Consider the following 23,595-nt stretch of genomic DNA (forward strand, 5'->3'; position numbering starts at 1 on the left):
ACTAATTATGTGTGACTAATGTCTCTTTTTCTACTTACATAGCTGAGTGATTGATGATGTGTATTTCATGCTCGCTGTGTTCAGAAGGTAGTTAGAGACGCAAACCTTATATACAAGTAAGCACGCTTGTACCTGAGCTTTATGAACCCAGGCTGTGGCTTCCTCTTGGGATTCAGTTTTGCTGTGAGATCTCAAAGACCCCGAGGGTCTTTGCCCTACTAAGATGACAGGAAACGTCCCAGCCGTGTCTGCTTCGTTGGCAGGTGGCTCTATGGTGCTTTCGGGGATCAGCTGTTTCTTCCTTTGGTTTGGCACCAGCGAATCCATGATGATAGGCATGCTGTGTCTGTACAATGGGTTGACCATCTCGGCCTGGAACTCTCTTGATGTGGTCACTGTGGAGCTGTACCCTACAGATCGGAGGTATGTGGAAATGGGCCTCCAGCAAGAGGTTCTCTGAGCCCCACAGGACCACTGAAAAGTCAGAGCAAACAAGCCAAACTGTCATTTCCCCCAAAAAGCAAAAATCCAAAAGAAAAAATTCTGGCTTATGAAGTTGTAGGCTCTACTCATATCTTCCATTTATTCTTTATTTTTTAATGAGGCAAAACATTATTTCTTCCTCATTGACTATTACACGTAGTATCATAAAAACGTTATTACTTTGAAAGCAGTTTGTAGATTAGTTTCTCAATTTGAAAACATTCCTGGGGATGCATGATGATTGCTGAGAAGGGACAATCATAAGTTAAATGCTAAATAATTACAATGGAAATTGTTCCCAATTTTTATAGCTAGACTATATTTATAGCTAGATATTTTTATAGCAGTGTATACATGTATTATGTAGTTAAATATATAGTCAATAATAGTATTAAACATATATACTAAATATTATAATTATATTTAACTATCATGTGGTATGGGAAAATCAGGTTTGCCCAGGAACTATGAAGGCTTTTCAGTATACGTGTGGATATTTATATTTAATTTGTTAGACAAGGTAAGGCACTGAAGTTCTTTTTTTACCTGACTTTTTCTGAGGTATAGTTGAAGTACAATATTATATGTTTCAAATGTACAACATAATGATTTACAATTTTTAAAGGTTATGCTCCATTTATAGTTATCATAAGATATTGGCTATATTCCATGTGTTATACGATATGTCCTTGTAGCTTATTTATTTTATACATCTACTCATCTCTTTTAAAAAGAAAATGTAGGGGACTATAGTTGCTAGCTGGAGTTACTAGGGCAATGAAACCAGTGAAGGAATTTAATTGTGTCCATGACTTAGCTTGCTGGCTAACAGTATGAGGAAGCAGTAATGAAACAGGGAGGGATAGGCTGTAAGAGCCTCTCCAGGGGCTTCCCTGGTGGCGCAGTGGCTAAGAATCAGCCTGCCAATGCAGGGGACATGAGTTCGAGCCCTGGTCCGGGAAGATCCCACGTGCTGTGGAACAGCTAAGCCCGTGCGCCATAGCTATTGAGCCTGCGCTCTAGAGCCCGCGAGCCACAACTACTGAGCCTGTGTGCCACAACTACTGAAGCCCACGCGCCTAGAGCCCGTGCTCTGCAACAAGAGTAGCCGCCGCAATGAGAAGCCCGTGCAATGCAACGAAGAGTAGCCCCCGCTCACCGCAACTAGAGAAAGCCCGCGCACAGCAACAAAAACCCAACACAGCCAAAAATAAATAAAATAAATAAATTTAAAATAAAATAAAATAATGTATGCAAAACAATAAATGTTTTAAATAATAATAATAATAATGCTTAAAAAAAAAAAAAAAAAGGAGCCTCTCCGGGCCCCTTATCAGTCCTGAGAGGGTTCTTACCTTACATTTGCAAGTATCTACGTGAGCTCTGCATTAAGGCACCACAAAGAGGTCTCTGGAGCATATCTCTTGACCTTCCTGGTCTGTTGAAGGAAAGCCCAACACATTTCCAGTGAGCAAAAAAAGAGCTATTGGAAGAAAATTATGCATCTGTTCCCAAAATGGAGACACAGAGACTTTGCACCTCATATCATAAAAAGGGCTAGAAGGTAGGGCTTTGGGGTGGAGCTTCTGCAGCTGACTCATGAAAAGAATAGAAGGCTGTTTTGCCATTTGACATGAGTGAAGACAAATGGCCTTTGCCTTCTCTCATTTCGCGTACACTCCGTCACCATGGAGGCCCTCTTTGCTAGAGGATGGGGTCAGCATTCTCTGGACTTAGAGATGGAGGAGGGTTTTTTCTACGACAATGCAGAGACATTTGGGATATCAATTTTCAACTGATCCTGAGTCCTCCTTTTGTTTATTGGCCCCATGGGTACATTCTCTGCATACCCAGACTCTCTAACTTATATTTCTTCTCCATGAACATCTATTACTGAGCTTACAGGAACCCTGTAGGTACTCCAGTATCCATCTCCCTGCTGAGTATCTGGAACTCTTATGGATGTCTGCTTATCAGATATTCTAATTAGTAACCTGACTTACGCTCTGAAAGGAACATACAACCCACAACTGGCATCTCCTCCCTTCTTTCAACAAACGTTAGTTCTCTTCTGTGGGCAAGCTCCTGGGATGGGTGTCGCGGGACTAGGATGCTGCCAAAACAAGATTAAGACTCTGCAGCTTGCCTGCCTTCTCATCCTGCAAACTGGGCCCAGGTGTGGACTAAACTAGACATTTAAAAAAGTCCCTCACTGTTAGAGCAAGGCTATGTCATAGCCTGTAACCTTTTTATTTTACATTGTAAAAGCTTGATACTATTTGAGATGAATCAGCTGCTTATCCCTCCGCCGCAGGAATGGAAGAATGAGTATTCTCCTGTGGCAAAAACCTGGCTTAAAAACAAAACGCCACAAATGAGGTGGGTCTGTCCATGAGAAACATGGACCTGCTGTGTTTCTGTCGTCGGAAAGGTTAAACATCAAGCAAGATTAAAACAGAAATTGCCCTGTGTATTAGTTCAGATCCTCTGAGAAGCAGAGGACAAGATGGGATTAAACATGCACGGATTTTTGTTAGAGGAAATGTGGGTTATGAGAGAAAATGGGGAGGGAGGTACAGTCTGGCTGCAGTGCAAGCCTGAGCCCCATGGAGGAGTAAGGAAGGAAGGCCAGTTGGGTAGAAGTGTCCCAGACCACCAGCAAGCAGTCTCAGGAAGGCTTGGCATGGCTGTGACAAAGTCAGCTTCAGAGGAGTCCCACCTGTCGCAGGAACCAGCCTGACGTAGTATTCCTCTTACGTTCAGTTTGCTGCTGCTGGAGCAGCAAAGCATGGGGATGTGTTTCAGAGCATGGCAGCTGAGCCAGGACTCAGAATTGGCAAGGTGCATCCTCACTTTAGCCACGCTGTTGCTAGCAGATGTTCTCCAGCCCTCAAGCTGGTGTTACCAGATAACGTACAGGAAGTCACTTCCTTAAGTGATGGAGAGAGAACTGCCAGAGCGGCATCACTAGGGCCATGGTGATTTAGCTAGCACCACCTACTCTATTTCGGGCTAAAGCCTTCTGTTTCATCTCTGCTGCTTTCCTCTGGGTCACATAGGAGGGCTCCCCTGATCTCTGGCTCAGCTGTTAGAGGAAAACCCCAACTGTTTTTGTGTGTAGGTACCCTATGGCCTCTTCTCCCTGTGGAAGCAGAATAGAATACATCCTGACAAGAATGTTGGTTATAGGGTGTGATTTTTTCATACTAGAACTTTAGCACTGCCAACTCCTTGCCCAGTTTCTAGAATCTGTCCTTAACGGTCACTTACTAGGACACTCTGATTCCAGGCCCCAAACTAAAAAAGTAGCCTCTTGAGCTATTCAACAGCCAACTCCTATCAAAATCCCAGTGAAAATGATTATATTGTGGGGACATAACTTACCATATAATCTAAATGCTATGAAAGTTATAGCACTTGAAAGCCACATTTGTCAACCACAGTGCGGACTTGACCTTTAATGTTATACTCTTAGCTTGCATTTACTGTGAAAGCACGAGTGAGGACAGGACGTTTCCCATCAGAGTGCACCTTTCCTCTCTGTAGAGCCCACCACCTGATCTGCAGCGAGTTCCAGGACCTGCTCTGGGGAGCTGCTTTGTCTCTTCACTTCATATGATAAAAATTAGTAATTCCTCACAGTTGCTTCCCTGCTGTGAGGTCAAGAGGCAGAGTGCCTATGTCGGTGTTACATCTCCATGGTCCAGGTATTTGCTTCTCCTCATCCTGGTTTGCACTCTTGCATTCCTATTTTATTAATTTTGTCTTTTTTTTTATGCGGTACACGGGCCTCTCACCGTTGTGGCCTGTCCCGTTGCGGAGCACAGGCTCCGGACGCGCAGGCTCAGCGGCCATGGCTCACGGGCCCAGCCGCTCCGCGGCATGTGGGATCTTCCCGGACCGGGGCACGAACCCGTGTCCCCTGCATCGGCAGGCGGACTCTCAACCGCTGCGCCACCAGGGAAGCCCTAATTTTGTCTTTTATAAGCTACCCTAAATCGTTTCATAAAGAGGCAGGAAAATTTGAAATTAAAATTGTATGTACTTATTGAGCAGCACTTTTCTGTGCCTGAAAAATGAAGCAGGACAGCCACTGCTAACACTTTTTGTAAGGAAAAGCTCGGGTTTTTTTTCCTCCACGCTCAATTCTTGACTTTTGGCCGCCAAATATGGAGGGTTTTTCTCCCCATACCAAGCAATTCTCTAATTCCCAGTAGACACCAGCTGGATGTTCTAAAATTTCACTCAGTTCTGACACGATCTACCTGGAGACAGCATCAGATCCCACAGGTTAAGGACTCACTTCCCACAAGAGTGCCCCCCTTCAGACACCAAACACAAGTCAGGTTATCACCTATACATCTGACCAACCGGCTGTACATTGGAGTTCTCTCTACCCCCTCCTTGGGTTTGATCACTTGCCAGAATGGCTCACAGAACTCAGGGAAACATTTCCTTGTGTTTACCGATTTATTATAAGAGGTTACAACTCAGGAACAGCCAGACAGAAGAGATGCATACATAGGGCAAGGTAATGGAAGAAGGAGCACAGAGCTTTGTGCCCCATCCAGGTATGCCACCCTCCTGGTACTTCCGTGCAGTCACCAACCTGGAAGTTCATCAAATCTTGTTGTTTGAAAGTTTTTATAGAACTTAATCTCCAGCCCTGTTCCCCCCATTCCCATTGCCAACCTCTAATCGCTTGCTCTTTCTGGTAATGATGCTGAAACTTGGCCTCTGTGCACCAGTGCCAAGTTGAATCTCAGAGACAGAGTTTTGGGTGAAGTAGCAAAGAATAGCTTTATTGCTTTGCCAGGCAAAGGGGGACACAGTGGGCTTGTGCCCTCAAAACTGTGTGTCCCAACCCAAGAGGATCTGGTGAGTTCCATAGCAATGGTTCAAGGGTGGGGTTGCTGATAAAGATCAGGGTGCGCAAAGGCCTGCATTCCTTTCATCTGGCCTAAGGTGGTCTCCTGATGAGATTCTGGGGTTATCTCAGATTAACTGGGGTTATGAGATTCAAGGTTATCAAACTGTGACCTCCTCTCTGGAATGAAGAATGCTTCATCAAATAGTTTCACATCTTCCATTTGTTGGGGGTTTTAGTTCTGCAGAAGGGCTCAAAGATATTGTTATGTGTCTCCCTTGAGGCGGAACCAGGACCCTGCCCCAAGGCTTCACTCTTGTTTCCTGGCTGCTCCTCCCTAGTCTCAGCATCCCCTCCCTTCCCTGACTAGCAACTGTTTGAATCTGCCCTTTGGGACTTAGGGAGGCCTCATGGTGGCTGGAGGCTGTTCCCTACAAACAAAGAAAGGCTTCCATCCCAGAAGCCCCACAGGGTCCTGTTTGGTTTCATTTACAGATCACCACAACAGATATAATAGTAATGGAAACATTTGAAATATTGTGAGAATTACCAAAATGTGACAAAGAGACAGGGAGTGAGCAAATACTGTTGGGAAAATGATGCTGATAGACATGCTAGACCCAGGGTTGCCACAAATGGTCAATTTGTAAAAAACACAATATCTTCCAAGTATAATAAAACGAAGTGCAATAAAATGAGGTATGCCTGCACATAGGGTGAGGTCCAGAAGACTCCCAAGTACAGGAGCCTGTGTCATCCTGGAGTTGGGGGGTACACCACCCTGCTGGCATGTGGATGCGTTCACCAATCGGGAAGCTCTCCAGATTTATGGAGGTTTCATTATGTAGACGTGATTGATTAAATCATTGGCCGCTGCTGATTGAACTCAGTCTCCAGCCTCTCTCCCCTCCCTGAGGTGAGGGTGGGACAGGCTGAAAGTTCCAACCCTCTAATCACATGGTTAGTTTTTCTGGAGACCAGCCCCCATCTAGAAACCATCTAGGAGCCCCTCAAGTTCAAGAAGTTGAATGAATCCCAAACATGATAAGCCAAAGAAATCCACACCAAGACAAAGAAAAAAATCTTGAAAGCCACCAGAGGCAACACTTCACCTATAGGGAAAAACAGATTGCTACATTCCCCCCCTCTAAAAATGTTGCACCTGTTTTTAGAATTGCAATGGTGATGTGTAATTTTCTTTTATTACGCAGAAAAGCCAAGATTTTAAAGACTGATAAAAACTCAGTGTTAACTGGAGTGGGTGAGGGTGAAATTACTGCTCAGAGACTGTTGTGGGAATTCTAAAAACAGGTGCAACATTTTTAGAGGGGAGAATATAGCAATCTGTTTTCCCTATAGGTGAAGTGTTCCTTCTGGCTGCTCTCAAGACTTTTTCTTTGTCTTGGTGTGGATTTCTTTGGGTTATCACATTTGGGATTCATTCAGCTTCTCGAATCTGTAGGTTTGTATCTCTTGCCAAATTTGTGAGCCATTATTTCAAATTTCAACCATTATTTATTTGAATACTTTCTCTTTTCCTGCTTGGACTCCAGTGATATAAGTATTAGGTCTTTTGTTAGAGTCCCACAGGTCTCTGATGCTCTGTTAACTTTTTTTTTTAGTCTATGTTCTCTTTGTTTTTCAGATTGGATAGTGTCTATTGTTCTGTCTTCAATTTACTGATTCTTTTCACTCTCTCCTTCATTCTGCCGTTGAGCCCAATCACTAAGCTTTTTATTTTGGTTATTGGATTTTTCAGTTCTAAAATTTCTATTTGGTTCTTCTTTATGTCTTTTATTTCTTTGCTGAGGCTTTCTATTTTTTCATGATGTGTTCTGTATTTCTGTGTGTTCAAGAGTTTCAAGTGCGTTCATAATTGCTCATTGAAGCATTATTATAATGACAGCTTTAAAAGCTTTATCAGTTAATGTTAACATCTCTGTCATGTCAATGTTGGCATCTCAATTGTTTTTTCTCATTCTGTTTGAGCTCTTCCTGGTTATTTGGATGATAAGTGATATTCAGTTGAAAGCAGTCATTTTCATATTATGTTCTGAGACTTTTGATCTTATTTAAGCCTTTGGTTTTGGTTGGCATTCTCAGACATCTCTCTGGGAGGGGAAGGGGTGCACTACCCCATTATTGCCAGGTGGAGATAGATGTCCAGGTTACCATTCAGCCTCCATTGACAGCCAAGAAAGGGTGTCCTCATTCCTGCTGCACAGCAGTGGGAGTCCAGGCTCCCCTCAAGATAACCAATACCATGGAGGGACAAACTCATTACTGGCCAGCATGGATGAAAATCCCAGCTTCCTACTTAGCCTTCCCTGACACCACCCCAATGGTGATGTTGAGGCCCCTCATTACAGGTTCACAAGGATGGAAGTCTAGGTTCTCCACTCGACCTTTGCTGGTGTGGCTGGCAGTTGGGTTGCACTTTTTTCCAGTATTTGGTTGGAGAAGTGAGGTTGTTGTCTAAACGTTTTCTGTCTTGCTAGGCTGCCTCTATCCTGGTCCTTTGGGTAGAGAGAGCAGGCTCTGGTTTGGGTGTTATTGAAATCTGTACCTGTTGGTATTTCCTTTTGCCAGCTTCGTCAGTTCCAAGTCTCAGATGTATGAGGCAAAAAGAAAATTCAGGAAGCCACCATTCCCCAGGTCCCCAGCTGCTCTGCCTTTTTTTTTTTTTACCTTCCAGAGTCTTCTTAGGTTTGTTTTATAACGTCCAGGACTTTTAGCTGTATTTAGTAGGAAGAATAAGAAAAGTATGTCTACTCCATCTCAATATGACTTTTAATATTGTTCATTTATTTACACAACAACTTTTTTTGGAGTGCCTGTGATACAACCATGAATAAGCCATTTGTAGTCATTACTTTGTGTTCATTACTTTCATGGAGCTTAAGGACAAGTGAACATCAGGCAGGGTTATTGTGGGGAAAGGACATGGTGTTCTGAAAGCAGAAGAAAGGGTTCCTTAGAAGGAGTGATATCTGAGCTGAGACTTGAAGGAACATATATACAGCCATTCTGTTTTTCACTTTCAATGCAGCATTCAGTAAATTACATGAGATATTTAACACTTTATTATGAAATAGGCTTTGCGTTAGATGATTTTGTTCAACCGCAGGCTAATGTATGTGTTCTGAGCACATTTAAGGGACGCTAGGCTAAGCTATGATGTTCGGTAGGGTTATTAAATGCATTTCTGACTTATGATACATTCAACTTATGATGGGTTTGGAGGGATATAACTCATAGTAAGTCAAGGAAGATCTCTAGAGGCAGCACATGCTCTGGTTCATTTTGGTTCTGAGTTCCAGCCTGTGTGTCCTTCTGCATCCAGGCAGTCACTTCCTGCTGGGAGCTCCCTGGCTCACACTTCCTATCTCCATATGGCCCAGAGCCATTCTTACCCCTCCTCCATGGAGCTCAGGGCAAGGAGCTCCCACCTTGTAAGTGATGAAACCGAGGCTGTCCCCACTGGCCACCAACTCTGCACAGAATCCCTCAGCCCAGCACGCCTGTCTCACGGGGATTCTTCTAGCAACCTGCTCCTGGCTTTCTCTGGCCGCTGGCCTCCTTCTTCCTCCCCTCCACTTACACATGCCCAGTTTCAGATATGACCTCAGAAAGGATGAGAAAATAAACCCCTGATTGTTCCCACCTGCTGTTCCCTGCTCATCCTGGACAGCTGCTGCTGTCACCCAGTGCTCTGGGTTGGTCCTCTTCCTTGATGAGCTAAAATTAAAACATCTGCCCAGAATTAACCAACCTAATCTCCTCCCCTTAGGGCTGTGGTTGTTTAGACAGAGAAGTTCCCCATTCCTTCCGGGAGCTCAGACCTGAAGTTCTTTAATCCTGGATCTCTTACCGGCCAGCTGTGTGACCTCAGGAAGACCACTCAGCGTAACTGTGCCTCAGTCGTTTGAGATATAAAATGAGGAGATTCCACATCTGTGCCCATGAAGATAAAGACCTCACTTACTGTTTAAAGATTTTGAGATGAAGGAATCTTTGATTCAGTCATCTTTTCTAACCAACCTACACTCCATTTCCCTTTGCCCGGCTTTCTTTTTTTTAGAGCCCATATCATTATATATGTTTATATTTTATGTGACCTGAGTCACTTTGGCCATTCAGCAAATGTCAGATCATTTTTATCTCTGGAAGTTAGAAGTGGAAAGTGGGGGGGGGGCAGTATATGGCCCTTCACCCACCACCTCACCCCCAGGGGATGTATTAAATGGCAGCAAATCCTACCAAATGTGCAAATGGTCACAAAAACAGTCCTACAGCCCATTCTTGACTCCAGGGAAGTCTATCTCTCTGCCCTTGCCTGAAAGGGCCATGGACATGACATGCTGACAGCAGGACCACCAGACTTGGGGCTGGTCAGGCAGCAGAGTATGCCTGTAAGTGTCAGAGTCCAGGACCAGTGGGCTCTAGAGTCTGGAATCTGGACCAAGGGTACCATTTCACCAAGTTGCGGGGCTTGGAGGATGCTTGTCCATCCATCGTGCTAAGGGCAGAACATTCTAGTTAACTGCATATCAAGCACTCCGTATCACCAATGAAAACTGATCTCCATGTTCATTAACAAACCTTCTCATGTAGATTTCTAAAATGATAGTTAAAGCCCTAAGGAATCACCTCTGGCCTGTTAATTCCTGATTAACATGTTTTAAATTCTATGGGTATAGAGACAACTTATCTTTATACTGATGTACTTTTAAAGCAAATTACCTCCCAGACCATATGATGATAGGATGTTAGGCTATACATTTGTCTACTGTCTGTCACCCACTAGAATGTGAGCTCCTTGAGAACAGGACTTTGTTTTCCTTATTCACTACCAGGACTCCAGGTGAATGACTGATAGATGAAAAGATAGAAAGATGGAAAAAAAGATGCTTTTTACAATCCAGCTGGTTATGGGTGATAGTCCTCCTCCCTGTGTGGGGTCTGGCTCCCTACTCTCCAAGGTAAGCTAGTTGGACCAGTTGTGAGTGAGGGAGCATTCCTGTTCAGTTCTCCCCAGCTGCCCTTCTGTGTCCCTCTTCCACTTTGTCCATCCATGGCCTGTGTCCTCCAGAGCCTGCAACTGTCAGCTCCCCCTTCCCCATTCAGCACTGCCTGTTGGAAACATCTTCTTCCTCTCCTCCTGCTTCTCCATCAGCAATGTGGAGGAAACCTGAATTCGGTATGGACGCTACCAGAAAGCAGCTGGGTAACTTTAGATTAGTCCTTGAACCTTTCTGGAGCTTGGTGTTCTCATCTGAGAAATGAATGGGTGAGTCAGGCACAGTGCTGAGTATTCAGATTATCTCATTTAACCTTATTTAATCCTCTCTCCAACCCTACAAGGGTAGGTAGTTTTATTACATTTTCAGGTGAGGAAAAGGAGCCACAGAGGGGGGAAAGTAACTTGCCCTGGATCCCTTAGCATCAAACCCATATGTAATGACCCTTCGGTGCAGCTCCCAGCACGGGCATACCTAGTCTGTGACATATAGAACCATCCCAGTAGGTCTGGGGTGGGCCTCTGGGAATCAGTTTCTAAGAAGCTCACACAGTGTTTGGGATATACAACCGTGTCCATCAACCATGGCCTTAGACGAACTCCAGGTTGCCTCCCAGGGGTCACTTTCATTCTGTCATCATTTACCCTAGCCCAGGGATTCACTTCCTAGTGAGGTTTATCAGATAAGTGATAAGACACAAAGGCTTCCGTTTTGACCTGAATATATTTGCATTTCAACAGGAACAAGCAATAGGATGACCCTTGTTGGTTGTGGGGAGGGAGGGAGTTGGAAGCCCACTTTGGGCCCAGGGATTCCTATGGGCTCAAAACTGCAAGTAAGTCCTCCACTTGTTTGTGAGTAAGAAAAGCCCTGCTTGCAGGATGCCATCTTCCCAAATTAAGGAGGACACACACAGACCACATACCTATACTCACTGCTTAGATGAGACAAATTTTCTCTTCCTTTGAAGATCAGAAAGCAATTGAATTCAGTCTGTCCTGGTTTCAGAATGTGAAACTAGGGGTTTTTCCTCCACGAAAGCAAGATAATAGTCTGGCATCAATAAATAAACATGGACCAACTAATGTCCACTAAAATGCTCATTACATTTGGGATTAGCAGATATAAACTACTATATATAAAATAGATAATCAACAAGATCCTACTCTATAGCACACGGAGCTGTACTCAATATACTGTAATGAACCATAATGGAAAAGAATATGAAAAACAGGCTTCGCTTGTGGCGTAGTGGTTAAGAATCCACCTGCCAATTCAGGGGACACGGGTTCGATCCCTGGTCCGGGAAGATCCCACATGCCACGGAGCAACTAAGCCCATGCACCACAATTACTGAGCCCTGCAATGAGAAGCCCGCGCACCACAACGAAGATCCAATGCAGCCATAAATAAATAAATAAACAAATAAATAAATAAGAATATGTATATATATGTATAACCGAATCACTTTGCTGTATACCAGAAACTAGCACAACATTGTAAATCAACTATACTTCAGTTTTCTTAAAAAATGCCCATTACTTATCGTATATTAACACATATATGTGGAACCTAGAAAAATGGTACAGATGAACCAGTTTGCAGGGCAGAAATTGAGACACAGATGTAGAGAACAAACATATGGACACCAAGGGAGGAAAGTGGCGGAGGGGTGGTGGTGGGATGAATTGGGAGATTGGGATTGACATATATACACTAATATGTATAAAATAGATAACTAATAAGAACCTGCTGTATGAAAAAATAAATAAAATTCAAAAAAAAGATATAAAGATTTGAATAGTAAAATTAACAATGTTGATTTAAAAAACTACCCATTACAGAAATATACTTCCAATGTATTTTGAAGATATCAGAAAATTCCTTAGTTCATTTCACAAGTATCCTATTCATCCCTGTGCCAGCCCTGAAGCAAGTTGCAATGAGTGAATGTGAAAGGCTACACAGGCCCACCCCAGAGATGTGGCCAGGATCTAAATAAGGCTAAACCCTGACAGGAGAGCCTTGCGGTTGGTACAAGCCAACCCTTAGGAGGGGAGCAGGAAGGAGGTCTGGTCCAGCAGGGAGAGTTTTCATGGCTGCCCAGAGTCCAACCAAGAGTTGGAAGAAAAGGAAATGAGGCAGGTTAGGTGAGAAACTGCCTCTAATGAAAATGAGCTGTGCAAAGTTGAGTAAATAAGACAGCAGGCCCAGGGAGGGGAAAGAAAAGAGGTTGGGCGAAGCCTTTGGCGTTAATTCCTCTCCTGTGGGCCTTGGTGTTCCTGGTTGCCCTCGGTCTCCCCACACCATATCGTGAACATTTTCCCTTGGCTGTGTTGTACTGCGTGATATTCCCTAATGAACACATCCAAACAAAGGAGGTCCTATATATGAAGGTGTTCACGGCAATCTCATTCATGTTCCTCCAAATTTAGAAAGCTCTAATTATCCAATGGTACAGTTACAGAAATAATGGTTATGTGCTAAATCATTTCGTTTTAAACAAAATGCAAACAAACAGCTTTGGGAATGATTGGGGGGAAAGCAGAAAGCAAAGTTGTAGAAATCCTGTGATTTGCAAAAATATAGATATGATTGGAAGCACACTAAAGGAAATTTAGAACTGAAAACCGTTTGTTGGGGCTTCCCTGGTGGTGCAGTGGTTGAGAGTCCACCTGCCAATGCAGGGGACGCGGGTTTGTGCCCCGGTCCAGGAAGATCCCACATGCCGCAGAGCAGCTGGGCCCATGGGCCATGGCCGCTGAGCCTGCGCTCCGCAACGGGAGAGGCCACAACAGTGAGAGGCCCGCGTACTGCCAGAAAAAAAAAAAAAAAACATTTGTTGGGGGGCTGGAGCAGATGTTTTGCTTTTGTAATTGCGTTTTGTATATAACAGTAAATCGAAATCAATTCAAAAGTGTAGGTATTTCTGGGAGAATTGCAGTGCTCAGTCCTGGATACCCCTTAGACTCACACAGGGCTTATAAAAAATACCAATGCCTTGACTCCCAGTAGAGCAGTAAAGTCAGAAGTTCTGGGAGCATGGCCCTAGGCATTGGTATGACCACATCACTGTGTTTTAAAAGCTCCACAAGTGATGTTTTGCGCACGGCTGGGTGAGGCTGTGGTTACACATGTCTGCACCGTAGTTCAACCAGGTTGCTATTCTAACCCCAAGTTGAGAACAGCTGCAGGAGGAAATGGGAAACTTGTTTGGGGACTGGAGGGAGGCAGGTCATTTGGCACTCAAGAAAGTTTTGGAGAAGATGTCTAAGGTACGCCTGAGTGGGGTACCACGGAGACACTTTAGAGAGATGTGAGGGTATTTTGAGAGCCAGAGAACGCCTTTGTCCACATTCCATCCTCACCTGCAAGCTCTTCCTGTTCCTTCAAGACCAATTCTATTCTCATCCATCCCCTCTGAGAAGCCTTTCTTCAACTGTCTCCACCCACAGCGGGAGATCACTTCACATCCTCTATGCCCCTGTAGTAGCCTGTGGGTATCTTTATTAATGCACTTAGCATGTTGTGTTACCATGATCTCTCTGCACCTATCTTAGTGTAAAAAGAGACTTCATCTTATTAATTTTGGGGTCCCTGGTACCTAGCGCAGTGTTAGGCACATAATAGATGCTTAATGAATGATTGTTAATAAATAAATAGATACATAGGAGATGTGTATTAGAACCATATTAAGAACCAATTTGCTTATTAGACAAATATTCAAGGGGTTTCTAGTGCTCTCAGCATTGTAGTCCAATTGCTCAGATGGATTCAGTGTTAAAATAGCTTTTTTAGATTAATCTGGGAAGCCAGCCATCATTTGTGTTATTGTTTCTATGAGAAAAATTAAATTCATTGTGTTTTAAATAGCCGACTCCCAGATGAATCTTTAGATCACATGTATTTCTGATTTTAGGACTGCCTGTACTTTCCAAAATGTCCCATGCTAAAGTAACTTCTGCCAATGACTTAACTGAGTTGTCTGGAAAAAGTTCATTTCCAGAGCTTAGACTAGACCAAAAGAATGCTCACACTTTACCCTTTAACAGGTAAATTCCATGAGCTGAGTCTGGATCTACACTCTACACAATTTCAGGCCTTTTCAAAATGTAACATTTAATTTTTTCTCCTAACTTCATCAGTCGATGGGTCAGATATTTCAGCTAGTGTTTAAAACGATGGCTAACACCAGCATATGTACCATGTGCCAGGCGTCTAAGTGCTGCCATTATTCAGTGACCCTTTCGTCTTCCTGGGAGCCTCAAAAAACCTAGGGCTGACCCTGCATTGAAGTCAGAAAAACCAAATAAGAAAGAGGCTGGATGTGAAGGCAAAACTATCCTCACTATCCAGAATGGAGTCTCCTTTTCCTGGCCACCAATTTTTTTTTTAATTTTTATTTATTTTTTTTATTTTTGGCTGCATTGGGTCTTCGTTGCTGTACGTGGGCTTTCTCTAGTTGCAACGAGCGGGGGCTACTCTTCGTTGCAGTGTGCGGGCTTCTCATTGTGGTGGCTTCTCTTGTTGTGGAGCACAGGCTCTAGGCACACGGGCTTCAGTAGCTGTGGCGCATGGGCTCAGTAGTTGTGGCTCGCGGGCTCTAGAACACAGGCTCAGTAGTTGTGGTGCACGGGCTTAGTTGCTCCACGGCATGTGGGATCTTCCTGGACCAGGGCTCGAACCCGTGTCCCCTGCATTAGCAGGTGGATTCTTAACCACTGTGCTACCAGGGAAGCCCTCCTGCCACCAATTGAAGTATAAAACGATATAAATGCACTAGAACCCACTGCATTGTGAAGGCCCTGGAGAAGAAGCCACAGTGCAGCTGTGGGGAGGGTATGCTCTGGTGGCCCCATCCCCCATCAGCTGGGCCTAAGCACTGCAGCAAGCCTGCTGCCTGCACCAGCATCAGAGGGAGTTAATGGTGCAGGGAGAAGGATCACCTTAATGGAATGGGGAACAGGGCTGCTGCAGTCACAGGGTACTGTTGGGAAAGAAATTTCCCTTTAAAAGATTTCAAGAAATAGGTTCAGCAAGAATTGAAAACAAAGGATTCTGGCTGGAGAGGTAGGGGAACAAGGGATGGAACTTGTAAAAAGACAACAGATTATTGCATTCTTCCTCTTGGGTGCTTGTTGGTTAAGAGAAGACACAGAACATCTTTGGTCTGGAAAAAAAATGCAGTAGCTTTTCCTACTGCTGGAAAGTCAGTTAAGTTCAATTGGGCTCTGCCAGCTCTGAGCTCGCCACCCTCCAAGGCCTTGATGAGGACAAAGGGACTTGTGCTTAGGATGTCTGCAGAAGTTCATAATCTTCCTTTAAATAAGAACAAGGGAATAAATGAACTAAAAGCTTGTTTACTGATAAACAGATAACCCCAAGGGAGAACCACTTTGAGAATAATTTTTCTAATACAACTGTGTCTCCTGTGTGTAGAAAATCACACCCTCCAGCTTCAATTATTTGAAGAAATAATTTACTTATCCAAGGAAAGGACAGTCATGTTTTCTGGAATGCCCACAGTAATTTAAGGAGGCTATGTGCTTTGTAGCCACACCAGATTATTATCTGAAGAACTGCCTCTGCTTGATCAATGAAAACGGAGATTCTTAAGAAATTAGAATTTGATCGTATTTTTTAGCGGCTTCTGACACCAGATGTTCCTGATGCATCTCTCTTATTGCTGCTTGGAGATCTCAGGAAGTCGTCTATTCCTCTGTTATAGTTTCGGTAATGAAAGGAGATAACTGCCTGTATTTTTTACCCTGTTCTGAGTTGTACCAGAGGTTTATAGCTTGGCAAAATATGGTTATTTTAACCCAGATGTAAATTCCTCATGGCTCATTCTGAAGTTTTGTCATCAAGAGACTTCTTCATACAGAATGTTTCCCTTTCGCTTATCAGCAACATACACGCTAGACATTTTCCCCAGAACAATACAGCTTATCTCACTACCATGAGATGCATTGGGTAATTTATGACTCTAGAATCTAGAAACTAAAATGTAGTTTAAAAAAAGTGAAAGAAGCCGATCTGAAAAGGCTACATACTATATAATTTGAATTATATGACATTCTGGAAAAGGTGAAACTATGGAGATAGTAAAAGGATCTGTGGCTGCCAGGATTTTTAGGGCTGTGAAACTGTTATTCTGTACGATGCTATAATGGTGGATACATGTCATTATACATTTGTCAAAGCCCATAGAATACACAACACAGTGAACCCTAATGTAAACTATGGACTTTAGTTCACAGTAATATATTAATATTGGCTCGTCAATTGTAGCAAATGTACTAAGATGTTAATAATAGGGGTGGAAGGTGAGGGGCTATATGGAGATTCTCTCTTCTCTTCACTCAATTCTTTGGAGCCCAAAAACTGCTCAAAAGAAGTCTTTTAATTAAAAAAAAAAAAATAGGCAGTTTGGCCTCCTGGCCTCTCCATGGAGGTGGGGGTGGGGTAGATGATGATGTCATTCTGCTTAAGTCTTCTTTGGTACTCAGTGTGTAACCTCAAGCAATTTCATTTGAAAATAGTTATCAGTACATTAAATCTCCTTATCTTTCTGGTGGTTGTTGCTATTACTAGTCTCTTTCTTTAAAAACAAACCAAAAAGAAGAGGAAGAATACGAAATGAGCTTACCCTCTTCTCAAGAAGTTCCTGTTTTTCTCCATCAGAGATTCTGTTACACCCCTTCCAAGATCCAAACAGTTGGCAACTTTGCAACACTGCAGAGGCCACTTACTCGACTTTCTAGGTGTCTCGGCCAAAAAAGAAAGGCAGTGCTTTTGCTGCCGTTTCTTAGGTCTGTTCTCACCAGCAAAATCAATGGCTCGGTTCCTACAGCACAGGAGGGGTGCTTATTCCTTTCTTAGGGTATGGGAAGGGGAATGGCTGGATAATACCCACAGTAAATATCTACACATTGTAGAAAATATCACTAGGAATAGCATACGTCGTGAAGAGTAGTTGTTCTGACTGGCCAAAGGAAAACCTACAGTAAACAAATTTACAAATCAATCAAAGAAAGATGTGTACTAAGTACTGCATTTTACGGTATATAAAATGCATTTCCCTCTGGAGGGGGATAAAGGTATCCAACAGTTAACCCTGCATTCAATATGCCTTTATTACACACATATACTCGGTGACGGGCAAAAAACAGGGAGCCGGCATAAGGCAGAGGAAATCCATATTACCTCATGATGTCAGCAGTATCCGTACTCTTATGAACAAAATTAAATTTCTTGCCTAGAAAACCACAGTAAAATTACATTCAACACCCATAAAGATAGTAAAATTTTTCTTTTCCAAAGAATGTCTTAAGAAATGGGATGTGTCTTATTCATATACCACGTGCACATATTATATGTCAGCAGAGTTAAACAAGATCTTCTATGGGCCTACAATCTGATTTCCTCTGTAATATTGTCTTGGACTTGATTTCCCACCTAGGACTCTGGTGAGTGTGTAAGAAATGTGTCACTAGCTCATTGGTGGCCACCCAGCTCAGGGTTCAGTTTCTGCCCGCTACCAAAAACATTTGGGACAAGAGTATGATAGTTCACTTCCGTGGTACCAGAACGATGCAAGTACAACCCAGTCATCCCTGATTTTCTCTGAAAGTTCCATGTACTTTAAGTATTTAAAACCTCACACACGAATTAAGCTAAGAGGAAATAGGGAGTAAAAAGTAAAATTTAAAGAAATACTTCGTCATACATTTCAATTTAATGTAACTTTTCTGACCCCCTGAAATGTCCTTTCTCTTTCTCTTCACAATAAACTCATGGGCAGAATAAGAATCAGTTGAGGTGGCAAGAAAGTCAACAGAGGGCTGAAGGAACAATACCAACAGCTGGGGTTCTCTACTTGCAAATGTGCTGACAAATATTTGATTACTTACTCTAAGGACGTACAAAACAGTCTACTTGAAGATCTTTGAAAATTGTCCTAGAAGACATTTGTGTCTAAAGTTGGACTCTTGGAAGACACTTTCTCAACCTTGTCCATATCTCTGTCCTTTGCAGGGCAACAGGCTTTGGCTTCTTGAATGCACTGTGCAAAGCAGCGGCCGTCCTCGGAAACTTAATATTCGGCTCCCTGGTCAGCATCACCAAAGCAATCCCCATCCTGCTGGCCTCCACCGTGCTCGTATGTGGAGGACTGGTGGGGTTGCGCCTGCCTGACACACGAACCCAGGTCCTGATGTAATGGAAAAAAAGCCATCCATCCTATGTTTCTTTCTGCTGCCGCGTGTCAACTCTCCCGACTGACTCAAGGCTCCAGCTTTTTCAGATATAGAAAAGCGGTCAAATACCAAAACACTAATTCTTGCTGCGACTAAAATGTAGATGCGTACCATCTCGCCCCTTAAATGTGATTTTGCAGTTTGTTTGTTTGTTTTCATGCATCGTTGTCTTTCCTAACTGTGATGCTACTGCCTCCCAGAAATCAGTGGAAGGATTTTTTAAATGTGCTGGTCAGCCGGGCCTTCAGGAGATTCTGCTCGCTGAAGGTTCAGAAGCTTAAGAAGAGGGCTGGGCTGCTATAAGAGGACTGGGCTGCTCCTACTTCAATATTCACGGGAAAGATAAGTTGGCATATTATCGCATTTGTGCTGAGAAGAGGGATTCTTTTTTTTTTTCAAACAGAGTGATATTTCCTGTTTACTTAGAAAAGGACACCCAGCAATTCTTGCTGTTACAGCAGGGCCTTTCAAAAAAAAAAAAAAAAAACCACGTGACACCAAACAGAGCTGGGTGGGGCTCTTTCAGGCTTGACAGTTAACGTGACTGTCTCTGCTGACAAGAAAAATAGGGGCTCTGCTGTTGGCAGCAAAGATCTCTGAGCTGCACGAGCAGGACTTCTGCCAGAAAGCCCCCGGTGAAACTTCTGAAAAGTACGAGGAAAAGGGCCTGTAATTATGTCTGTGACTGCGGCATGTGGTTCAGAATATTAGAAAGTCAGAACTCAGGGGGATCGTGGACCGACATTCATCCCCACCTGCCACCCCACCCCCAGCTGCCATTGACCTTGTCAGGTAGCAGATTCAAGGGAAAAAAGCCACTTTCTAACTGGGTCTGCCCACCTGAGTCTGCCCTTCACCCAAACTCTCTCGTCTAGAGATTCTCAGTCATCTGAGTTGTTGTAAATTGAAAATGAGGAAGAAAGTCACACCTAAATCCATTTGTAAATGCCAAATGGTACCTCGAGGGGACCGGTTTCCTGAGGGACGGTACCCCTGGGAAGTTGACATTGGACTTCCTACTAGCAATGCGCATGGCCTGGCTAGGCCGGTGCACTGGTCGGTGTGTTCCTGGCTGCTGCATCTGTGTGAAATCACAGCCTGCTGTGCTCCAAGGGGCCCTCGGGCAGACAAGGGCAGCATCTCCTGGTGGGTCTGGCTGCTCGTGTTACCTCTGGAGTCTGCCTGGGCCTGAAGAGAGAGGTCGGCAGGACATTCCCACGGCTGTCAGCTCTGTGACCTTCTCACCCCTGGGGCTGCCCCTCCTCCACGCTGGTCCTTTTTCCTCATCTTTGAAATCTGAAGCCTCCAGGTAGACTTGCAGTGATGACCAGCAGCCAGGAATAAATCCCATATTAAAACAATAGTCCTTTTTTAAACTCTCGATGTCTTGTTAGAGGGTTATCCTTATTACTTATTGTAGGCGTTTCCAACAGGCCACGGCCCTGGGGCCTCCAGGAAGGGAGAGCCTTTGTTTCCAATAGTCATTACATTCAAAGACGTCTTAACCCCACAGACCACTCCGCCTCTCTCTCCCCTTCCGCCTGATCCTCCGAGAGCTCCAGACAGCAGAGTTGAGGCTCTGTGAAAAGCTTCTTTCATGAACAGAAGCCATTAATCGACTCTCCCTTGAAGTAATTCAGGCCTGTACAGGGGGGGCAGCCTGGGGTCGGGGGCTGGCCGGATGAGGGTGGTTCCCTGGGGATGCGGGCTCAGGGCCAGAGCATCAGGAAAACTCAAACCCAAAATTGCAAAGGTGGCAGGACGAAGGAGAATCAATAAAGACTAGACGAGATCTATTAGAACAATATCGACAAAGCAGGAAAGAAACAGAACTTTTTTTCACCTCTGCCTCCTGGAATATTATTGGCAAACGAAGATGACAGTCAGACAACCCCCAAACGTATTCTGTATGCTCTTCCATTCGTACTCATTTCCTCGCCTCCCTACCCCTTGATTTATCTTCTTACAAAAGACATATCTGGGGACCTGAGCAGGTTTTTTAGTTGAATGTAGCATGTGTGGTAATAACTGCAAAAGTGATGTGTATCTCCGCCAAGCCATTCAAAAGACGAAGAGAAACATGCATGGGTATTGCTGTCTGTAGATCTGCCGCAGGAGTTAACTTTGCTTACTGGACTGTCTTTACTTTTAGAAATGTCTCCAATGTCTGTCGTAGTTCTAAAGGCATCACATCTCCAGAGCACGGTCTACGTGGTATTTTATCTGAAACCTGGGTTAGGTCAGAATGGGATAAGCCAGCAGAACTGCACTGGATGAGACCTGCCACCACGCATCCCCTTCAGAATGACCTTTCGTGACCTTCTTGTCACTTAATCCAAACCTCCCAGGTGGCCCAAGAGGGATCTCTTCTAATCTCCTGGACGGTCTGTGGTCACAAACCTTCTTGGTCACCACCTTTTCCACTTTCCTGCAGTGTCCCTGTCTCCTTCTCGTTGTCCCCATCACCGTCATTTTCCGTGAGAGAGCTCAAGTTCTTCCCAAAGTATGTGGTGTGGCCTGTCCAGCTTGTTCTGGGGTCAGCAGGATTAAGATAGAGCATGCGATTAAACAGAAACTCCCAGTTCTATCAGTGCAGCAGGCTGTTGGCACACGGACGTGCAGCCAGCAACTCATTTCACCTGCAGTAGAAAGAAAATGAGAGCATGTGCGCAAATGAAAGCCTAGGAAACACTCCCACTGGCTCCTGTATTTCCAACTCCTTTTCCATCTAAAATTTCCTAATATCTCTTTGAATCAATCCAGAATGCTCCAGAATCCTGTTATTATCACTGGTCCTCTCAGTAGGAAAAAATCCAGCTGCTCCAAACTGAAAGTCCTATACATTATACCCCCAGTAATGGGTCTTACCCTCCTGTCTTAACCTCCTCTCATTTAATCTCGCTGCCTTGGAAGCCGAACCCAGCAGCTAGTGGTCATCTTACACCCAGAAGACTGATGCTGGGAGGTAAGATAGATGGGTCCTCGCCCAAATTCCCCCACTAACCAATAATGAGACCCAGATCTTGTTGAGGAGAGTGTAGGTCATTGAACATCTCTGGTCCCCAGTTTTCCCATCTGTGGATTGGGACTAGTTTGCTACTGGGACTAGTCTAAGATTCTAGAGTATCGTCATGAAAATAGTTTCATCTTACTATCTTCTTCTTATGCTAAGCTTTTCTTTACAAGCACCAAATAGGTTGAGTTTAGAAACTGAAAAATTAGGAAATAGATAAACATGCAAGAGCTCAGGAAGTTGTTTGGGAAGCCCCCGTGGGAGAGGCAAGAGCGTGGTTCCCGTGTTGTTTGTGCTGCCAGCTTCTTAGGACCCTGAGCGTTATCTCCATTCACTGCTGGTTTGAGAGTTCCCAGCGCCTGCCAAGGAAAGGGCCCACCCTGTAGGGATGCAGACAGTTAGAAGACTCTCTGATCACAGTCCTGTCACGAAGGCTGCATTCCATAGCTCTCCTGACTCTACTCCATTTTATTCTTGAAGCATGGCCTCATGCAGACCTAGGCCTTCAGAAGCAGAGTTTTAAAATGATTTCACCTGAGTTGGCAAATGCACCTTCACTTACAAAACTCACCAAGCCTAAGCTCATGTGTGCACCAAACTGCGTAGCTGCATTTCTGGATGTCTTGAGATATCAAGAGAGAGGTGGGAAAAGACATGTAGTGACCAAAGGGAGAGTCCAAGATGTTGAGAAGTTTCCAATGAAGAGATTAGGGCAGAATTGAGATTTTCTCAGCCCTGGGATCATTTCAAAAGCATTCCATGGGAATAGCTTCTGATTCCCTCTGCCAATCAAAACAGAATATGATATTCTCCATTTTTTCCTGCTTAATATCAAAATGGCCTCTACCTATTTCTTCAGGAATGCACTTCACTTGTTCATGCATTCAAGGCTCTGAAGCCGGAAATGTCTGAATTTGGCCTTCACCTGGTATCACGGAAAGACAGTCGGTTGATTGTTAAGGGCGTGTTGGCTGTGTGTTTGGTTTTCCATGAACCCCCATATCATGTTGAACTCAGTCAAGGTACAAACCTACAGAAACAACAGTCAAGTTGCCGCAATGAAAAGAAACCTACACAGTAGGGCACTCTGAAATGGACCACACATTTCTTAGAGTTTATGTTTCTGCCAAGCGAAGTGTGTTTTGAGTAAAGCTTCTCTCACAGTCTGTGACTTAGACAGAATTGTAAGTGTCTTCTAGATGTGTTGCGTGTCCCTTCGTTGTTTCAGGTGTGGCGTGACAGTTCTCCATGTGATGTTCTTTTGCTCTAAATATTGACCATTCCTCCTATCAATGGCGTCTCACCAACCAGGCACAGCCATTGCCAGGGCTGACTTCTGTCTTGCTCAACCAAGACCTTGATCCAGTTTAGTAATCTCAGGATTTTGAGTGACAAGGATACAGTTCATGGGCCATAGTTTCAGGCTAACGGCACTGGGTGGAGGAAAGAGCTGGGCAGAACATCCCCTGATCTCTTGTCATCTCATCAATAAATATTTATTGAATAACTTGCATGTGCTAGGTTGAGGCGCTATGCTGTGTGTAGTTAGTTAACCCTTTGCAGGACTTAAAGAAGGGCAGGGAAACAGGGAGAATGAAAGAGGAAGCATCTATAATGGGGGGGGGTCCTCATATTGATCCCCATTACCTGTTGTTACCCCCGCCCCATAAACACAAAGTGTTATTTTCCCAAATTTAAAAGAAATAAACATATATATGGAATCTAAAAAAAAAAAAAAAGGTTCTGAAGAACCTAGGGGCAGGACAGGAATAAAGACGCAGATGTAGAGAACGGACTTGAGGATACGTGGAGGGGGAAGGGTAGGTTGGGACGAAGTGAGAGAGTGGTACGGACATATACACTACCAAATGTAAAATAGATAGCTAGTGAGAAGCAGCTGCATAGCACAGGGAGATCAGCTTGGTGTTTTGTGACCACCTAGAGGGGTGGGAT

General features: G+C 44.0%; 1 protein-coding gene across 1 annotated transcript in view; it reads left to right on the forward strand.

Moving 5' to 3' along the window:
* SV2C (synaptic vesicle glycoprotein 2C) overlaps positions 1-22,824 on the forward strand; it is a 244,417-nt gene extending 221,593 nt beyond the window's left edge. The window contains exons 12-13 of the mRNA XM_067731038.1: positions 264-423; positions 18,409-22,824. Of these exons, the coding sequence (XP_067587139.1) occupies positions 264-423; positions 18,409-18,592 (344 nt within the window). The 3' untranslated portion in view covers positions 18,593-22,824. The remainder of the gene's footprint in view (positions 1-263; positions 424-18,408) is intronic.
* Positions 22,825-23,595: the final 771 nt, after the last annotated feature.

Source organism: Pseudorca crassidens, chromosome 3 (assembly GCF_039906515.1).
Source record: "Pseudorca crassidens isolate mPseCra1 chromosome 3, mPseCra1.hap1, whole genome shotgun sequence".
NCBI lineage: Eukaryota > Metazoa > Chordata > Mammalia > Artiodactyla > Delphinidae > Pseudorca > Pseudorca crassidens.